The sequence below is a fragment of the Cryptomeria japonica genome, chromosome 10 (assembly GCF_030272615.1).
Source record: "Cryptomeria japonica chromosome 10, Sugi_1.0, whole genome shotgun sequence".
In the NCBI taxonomy this organism is placed as follows: domain Eukaryota; kingdom Viridiplantae; phylum Streptophyta; class Pinopsida; order Cupressales; family Cupressaceae; genus Cryptomeria; species Cryptomeria japonica.
Window position 1 is genome coordinate 730,917,345 of NC_081414.1, and position 7,597 is coordinate 730,924,941.

General features: G+C 31.3%; 1 protein-coding gene across 1 annotated transcript; it reads right to left on the bottom strand.

Annotated features, from left to right (window-relative positions):
• Window positions 1-6,875: 6,875 nt before the first annotated feature.
• Window positions 6,876-7,385, bottom strand: LOC131045542 (disease resistance protein L6-like). The gene has a single exon (XM_057979136.2). The coding sequence runs from the start codon at window positions 7,383-7,385 to the stop codon at window positions 6,876-6,878; it is 510 nt and encodes a 169-aa protein (XP_057835119.1).
• Window positions 7,386-7,597: the final 212 nt, after the last annotated feature.

Consider the following 7,597-nt stretch of genomic DNA (forward strand, 5'->3'; position numbering starts at 1 on the left):
ACCTTCAACGAGTAGTAGGTCTTGCTGGATTTTACCAACTTGTTTTTCTCAGCCTCTTCCTTCTGGAATCATTTTATGGTAGCCTCTATGAGCTTTCTGTCTCTGTAAAACTTTATGCCTTCCATCAGCATGCCAGTGACTTTTGCGATCATCCCTTCGTCGATCTCAACCTTTCTTCTTCCTATGGTAATTTTTCCTTCTTTCCATTTCTTCTTGAAAATTCTGGTAACGGTAGGGTTTTCCCCAACAATTCTCTCCGTATGCCCTGTCATCTTAGCCGTTTCTAGAATGGCCCAAGCTTTGGGATTATCTTTCCATTCATCACAAGAGAGAGGCTCAATTATTTTCCTATTACCTCCCATGGTGTCAGCTTCCAAATTTTTCCTTTCCTTAACAATGCAGACCAAGGCAAAAACAAAGATCAAAGTACAAAGCAGGAAAGTCTTCAAAATAGGAATGGGCACCTAGAAAGCGTGAAGAGTCTTGTCCGCATTAAAGAACCACTCAATATTCAAGCGCCACTCTTTCCAACTTATTATGGCTATTTTTCATTGATAAGTACGTTGTCATTATTCCTTATCACTTCGCCATTTCTATGCACTCTGTCGTAAATGAGGATGGAATGTGCCTCGTGAGGAAGATCCAACTCACCTCTCCAACTCATCATATGATCAACACATACAACCATGTTGGCAGCCCAGTTAGTCACAATGTTGGTTTCTTTATAATTATGAGATATAACACACTACTCAAAAGACTTAATTATCTCCTTGGCCTGAGATATGATATTTTTAATGGTCCTTGATGGGGAGGATGGGCCCTTTAGACATTTAATAATGTTATTGGAATCTCCCTCGATTCAAACTTTACTAAATCTCAACGATTTAGCAAGGGCAAGGGTTTGACAAGAGTCCATGGCCTCAACTAAGTGGTTAGTATGTGGTCCCATGGGGAGTGCCACCACCGTAATACAATAGCCTGCTTCATTTCTTATCACTCTCCCACACCTAGCCGACCTTGGGTTTCCCTTGGCCGCCCCAACCATACATCTTGAGTTGTAGTTTGAGGTTTAGTTTCAAATATCATAGCCCATAGATATCTATCCACAAGTATATCCTTCATTTTTAGTTTTCATGACTTAAAATTACCACCATTAAAGTTCTCCATCTTGATTATACTAGATGTGACTACCATATAAATCTTGCAATAATATTATAAAAGAAATTCTTACAAAGACCCCACTAAGAAAATACCAGTACAAAAAAACCTTCAACCTAACAATAGAAATAAAGTGGGCCAAGCTTTGAAAGGAAGCTAGGTAATAGAAGCAGCTTCTAGACACTGGTCTAAGTAGGAGAGCTTTGAAAAACTTTCCTACAAATCTTTAAACTATTATAGTTTATATACACATGCATAAATTAAATTTCAAATTCAAACATATAAACCACAACACATAGATTTAAATGGGAAAACACTTTCGAAAAAAAGAAGCACATATCAATTGTATTATCAGTAATAAAGAAATTAAAATACAATATCAAACTCTATGTTCTTTCAAGTGTCTTCACAATGTAACACAAATTTGGAGTAATTTTAGTAGCATAACAATGTCTTCAAAATCTCATTACAAAATTCATAGATATGCAAGGGATAAGGTCATCAATGTGAAAGGTATAGTAATGCAATATATATATAGGTGGAAAATAGAAATAGATAATGGGACAATGAGCTAAAGAGTCTATCTAGATAGAGAGACTATAAATACTTGTAAATGCCATAGTGACACTACACCACTATAACATGTAATTGAGATCCATTTAAAGTATGCACCAACTAATTGAAATATGTATACTACCTATATGTCTTCAATAATAATAAAGGATAATTTCTAAAAATCTAGACTAATAATTAGTCTATCTTTCTTAAATTTATTTATAATAAATTAGACTTCATTCCTTCCAAGAGAAAATAATTTGAATCGATTATGGACAAGTTGAGTTTATTCAAAATAAAGCAAATCAATCTTATTATTTTGAATAAAATAAACTTAAATGATTCCCGTAGATATTGAAACGATGTGAAATTAAATTAACTCAGTCCAAATAAACTAGAGTAGTTTGAAATAATTTGGAATAATCATATTATTTCAATTGTGCTAAAGTTATATTACTTGTGTAGATCTAGAAAATATATGATATTAAATTAATTCATAAATTAGTGTGAAATTACAATAACTTGATCCAAATAAATTGGATCAATCTTATAATTTAAAATAATTTAGAATTACATTATTTATGTAGATATAGAAAACATATGAAATTAAATTAACAAATTTGACTGTGAACTTAAATAAATTTGTTTGAAGTAAAATACATTCAATGTAACAAATATTCGATATAAAATGAACTAATTCAAAATATATTGATTCCATTCATTTTTTAAAGTACGATAAAGAGGGCTATGTCATGGTCCACACCCATAATCTAATTCATATAAAAAAATTGGTTCTACTTGGGCAATACTTAGGTGGATTCCAAAGATAAAAAATGATGTTTAGGATTCATGAAATTGTATCACTTAAATGTTCATTTTTTTGAGTCTAATTAGACAAGTGTCTTAATATATACAAATTAGTTGTTCTTTTACTCTAGGTCAAATGTACGTTTGTATATTTTATAAATGATTCTTGCTCAATGCATTAAATTGATTCAAGAGATTAAAAAATGACTATTAAGATGCATGAAACAGATTCACCATAATGTTAGAATTTTAGGGCCTATTTGGACAAGCTTCTCAAAATCTACAAACTATTTGTGTTTTACTTTGGTTAAATCTACATTTGTAGATTTGATCTTCTTATTTGAACATGAGATTATATTCATGTGAATGAGTGAAAACTTTACTTGATTTGATATTTTGACATCTCAATTCAATAACAATTAGTGATATTATAAACACCTTTGAATAATCTATTACATTGTGAGGATTGTGTTCTCCTTCGTTAGAGCCCTAGATGTACCAATTCAACAACTTTCTAGAACAATGATTGATAACAATAATTTGACATGCAATGGACCTATGATATAATAATTTTTATAATGCTACTAGGATATTCTCATAAATTCTCTTTGATAATTCATAGGTCATCCTTTTGAATTTAAATAAATAAATAAATGCCTTAAAAAATAATAACATAACACACATATCAACACAAACATAACCCATAATATTCACAATAGTTAGTAAAAATGGTTGTGAAAGGGGTTAGCAAGATCTAAATTTCAATTTTGGATTTTAAAAGGTTAAGGATCAAATATATGAAATGAAAAATGATTTTGGTGAATTCCACACTTGCATTTAACTTACATCCTTATGATGGATCATGGAGTTTAAGCCGAAATATTGATGTTAAAAAATACCACACAATGTAATCTAGAAACAATAAATAAAAATTTAGCAAATTGTTCTCAATGATTATCAAGGTGAGAAAACAATCAAACAAATCTCCTCCATATTTTTTTTTCCTCTAAGAGAGTGTTATGGTTGTTGCGGGAAAGGCTTTGTATGATGCATTACATGTTTCCTACACTAGGGGTTTGATCATCTGAAACTTTTATCAATCTATTAACAACACTAAGATGCAACTCGTGATAAAGTTAAGGCTTTATCATTTTTCCCACAACTATGTGAGACCAAGAATCAAATACAACAGTGAAGGATGACACACCAAAGATAGGCTTTTGCAGGAAAGGCTTTGTATGATGCACTATATGTTTGCTACACTAGGGGTTTGATCATCTAAAACTTTCATCAATCGATTAACAACACTAGGATCCTAACACACCAAAGATAGATATATAATACAATAGTGAAGGATAACACACCAAAGATACATATATAGAGGACATCTCATCACGTACCATAATCTAGTCCCTATCCATGAATTTGATACCATTTGTAGAATAAAATGCTTGATTGAATTATTCCATGATTAGTAAAATAATAAATATTGGCTAATATAGTAAAAACCATAACCAACCCATAACTATTATATAAATGTTTTTAATAGTAAATAAATTCTATGATAATACAAGTTTGGTAGGTGAATTGTTGTTCGTTGGGTGATCCAAAGAGTAATCAAGGAATTATGAAGCATTCAAGAATTTACTTGTTATGGGTCAGGTGTTCATGTTGGGCCATGTGAAATGTTTTATTTTATTAACATGTTTAATATTTTTCAATTATCCTAGGTGTGGGGTTTTGAAAGTGATTTCTTGCCTCTTGTTTTAGGAGACGAGAGTGGTTTTCTCTCTCACACTTTTTTAATAAATTGAAGCCATGGGATGGTAGTGGTATGTGGGTTCTTATAGGTAATAGGGTGTTATTGAGGTCAAGAGTAGAGAAGGTTTTTTTTGTATGTCTCATTGTGAATATTAATAATTTATACTTCCCCTCTTTCTAGTGTGGAGTTTTTCTCCGAAAGAGTTTCTCCATGTAAATTGGATGTCTCTATAGTTTGATCAGTTTTCTATTTTAGTTGAATGTGCAATAACATACATATTTTAAAATAGGTAATCTTACTTTTAGATTTTCTATCGCATACATAAGTTAATATTCCAATATTTTTAGTTTGGCTAACTAACAAGAACATAAAACTATTCTAATATTTTGACTCTACTTATGCTAGGAGTATAGTCCTAGAAAACTTGTAGGATAATAAAAATAAATAAGTCAAACATCTTAGCGACATACGTATACACTAAGGGGGTTGTCATTAAATATCCCTTAGGATGACTTCTCAATCTTTGAAATCATAGAACTCTAAACTAGTATATTATTATTACATTAAAATACATACAAAGGCAAAGCCATATTTATATCCCCAACTGTAAAGCCCTTTACAGTTTCATACTTCAAATGTAACTTGAAAACCTAGAATGTGCATAAATCATAATTAAAGGATGTGCAAACAACATATAGTCTCTCAATGTATTTTTTAAAGGTAGGGATTTGTAAATAAATATAAGAGCTTAAAGTAAGGGGCATATATTTATTTCTCAATCCACTAAAAATATGGTTTATACATACATAGAAATGTATATCTACATGTACACATGTATTGATATATTACATATTTGTGTAACCTCTATTGATATATTACATGTCGATCAATTTTAAAACTATTTAAAGTTTGGATAACTTATTCTATCAAATATTTTAACTGTCATGTATTTGGTTAATCATGGGTGTTTTTTTTTACTAGAGTGTTTCTAACCAAATTAATAGCATTTCATTGGCCTTTTAAATTTATATTATAACTTTCTTTGTTCACTATTATGCAAAATGAAAAAAATAGGCTTCCTTGAGTATCTTTCTCTTCCACATATTTTCAGAGATCAAGTACATGCATATATAGAATGTTTGTTCATCCTCCCATATGATCTTACGAACATTTTGTGACCTTATTCATAGTAGGGCATTTTCTACCACTATACCTCAAGTTATTTTATTTTAAAGCGAGAAGATTATGCAAAGTATCTAGTATGGATCGATGACATTTTTATCATTCAACAAATCAAATATAATATTTGCATGAAGGAAATTTTATGTGATCATAATCTATAACAACATATCTATATAAACATTTATATTTTTCTTTCAAGTGACTAACGAGCCCTTATTGCTACACAAATATTGATAATCTTGTCTCTTTAAGTTTGGGATAAGGATATTGAAGTTTTCTTTCAAATTATTCCATCTTCTAATTGGTTTTCCATGTCACCTAAAAGGCCTTAATGATAGTAGTTAAATCTCCATGTTCATCAATATTTTAAGTATGTTCATGGAGATAGAATTTGAAAGTAAAGGCAATACATATGTACTTATTTTTTATTAAGTAATTTCACAATTGATAGTTTTGTAGAAACACTAATTGAAGTATTTTTCAAACATAACGAGGAGCCTCACATAGTAATTCCTAAGGAAGCTCTCAAGTATGAGTGCCAATATAGTTTAACAAGTTATATAATATGCATTTATAGCAGAGAACCTAAGAACAAAGTGAAAAATAAGATGAGGAAATAGCCTTCTTACTTGCCTCGAGGATTCTCTAGAGAAAAATTAACTTACAATTCTTGTCATCCCCTATAAGTGAAGCAAGAGAAAGTTATTTCTTATCCTTCACATACACCAAAGGAAGGAAGAGTTCATCCCTATCCTCCAATGAAGAATTGAAAAGTAAAATCTGACAACCCTATTGTCACTTCTTTGAATGGTGCTATCTTGATATGTATCCCAAAGAAAAATTCAATATTTAGAAGGCACAAGCATTTTCCACTAAAAAATTAGAGGCAATGGATATTGAAGCCATCACACAACCCTCATGTATTGTGTACATTCACCAAAAGTGACATATCATAACATAATGAAATTCAATAAATAATTTTTTATTTTACTAATTATTTTTAATTCAAAATAAAAGAAGAATACCTCATATTTAAAATTTAAACTTTTAGAGATACGATAATTTTAGATTTGAATTTCTAATAAATTTCAAAAACCGGTTTTATTTTTTTGTTGTAATATTTAATTAAAAGTTCTTAAATGACTAATTTTCTTTGTTGACCACATTTAACTTAAAAAATAAAATAATATCAATAAACTTTTTTTCTGAAAAATAACTCCTAACTTCTCATTTGAATATATACTTGACATATTATCAACTTAGTATAAAAACAAAAACACTATTATTTATAAAAACCTAAATGTAAAAAAAATGCACTTCGTAAAACCCTATTCTTAAACAATGGCAAGGCTGAATGGAAGCATGGATGTCGCCTCGTATAGATAAGGAAGCATATAATAAGGTCCGTTACTTACCCTCCAGTGATATCCATGGACCACCCTGAGCGAGAACAGATCTTTTCCAGAGCAACCTTCCATCCCTCAATCTCTTCTCTTGTGTATCGATCATCTGGATGCCCAGAATGCTTCTCAAATGCCTGCTTGTACGGACTGGAGTCCTTCACAGGATACCTAACGTGAGTTGGTTCTACATCATAAAACAGAGGAATGATCAAGCCTTGGGTGTTCACCATTGTTGCAGCCTCCTTGAGACACCATGCAGAGTCTGCATATCCTGTTGAAAATATAGGAATGCGTATGGCACTGCTCCCTATTGCCCTTTCCAAGCTCGACCAAATCATATCTCCCTTTTCCAATTTGTGGGTGTCCAAAAAGACATGCAGTCCGGCAGTAGTAAGAGCTTCATGTAGATGATCAACCAGATTCTTTCTCACATCTTCTCCCTTGAAACTCAGAAACACATGATATTCTTTATCGCTTTGGAAAAGAATTTTGGTTGAGGGAGGGATGTATTCTTCCATGTTAAGAGATGCGACTGAAAAGAATGGCAGAGAAAATATAAGGTACAGAACGCAATCAAGCTTTAGTTCGATAGAAGAGATAACCACTGTTCAAGTCAAGATTGGAAGGCATGACCGCTTATGAAGCAGGTTAAGGTGTTGTTTGATTGGAAGGCATGTCCGCTTCGAAATTGTAAATTTCGAAGTCAAGCGGTCCCACTTTTGTTTTTTTT

What these genes read in the sequence shown, in the direction of transcription:
- LOC131045542 (XM_057979136.2), bottom strand. Translation starts at nt 7,385, where the DNA reads ATGGAAGAATACATCCCTCCCTCAACCAAAATTCTTTTCCAAAGCGAT.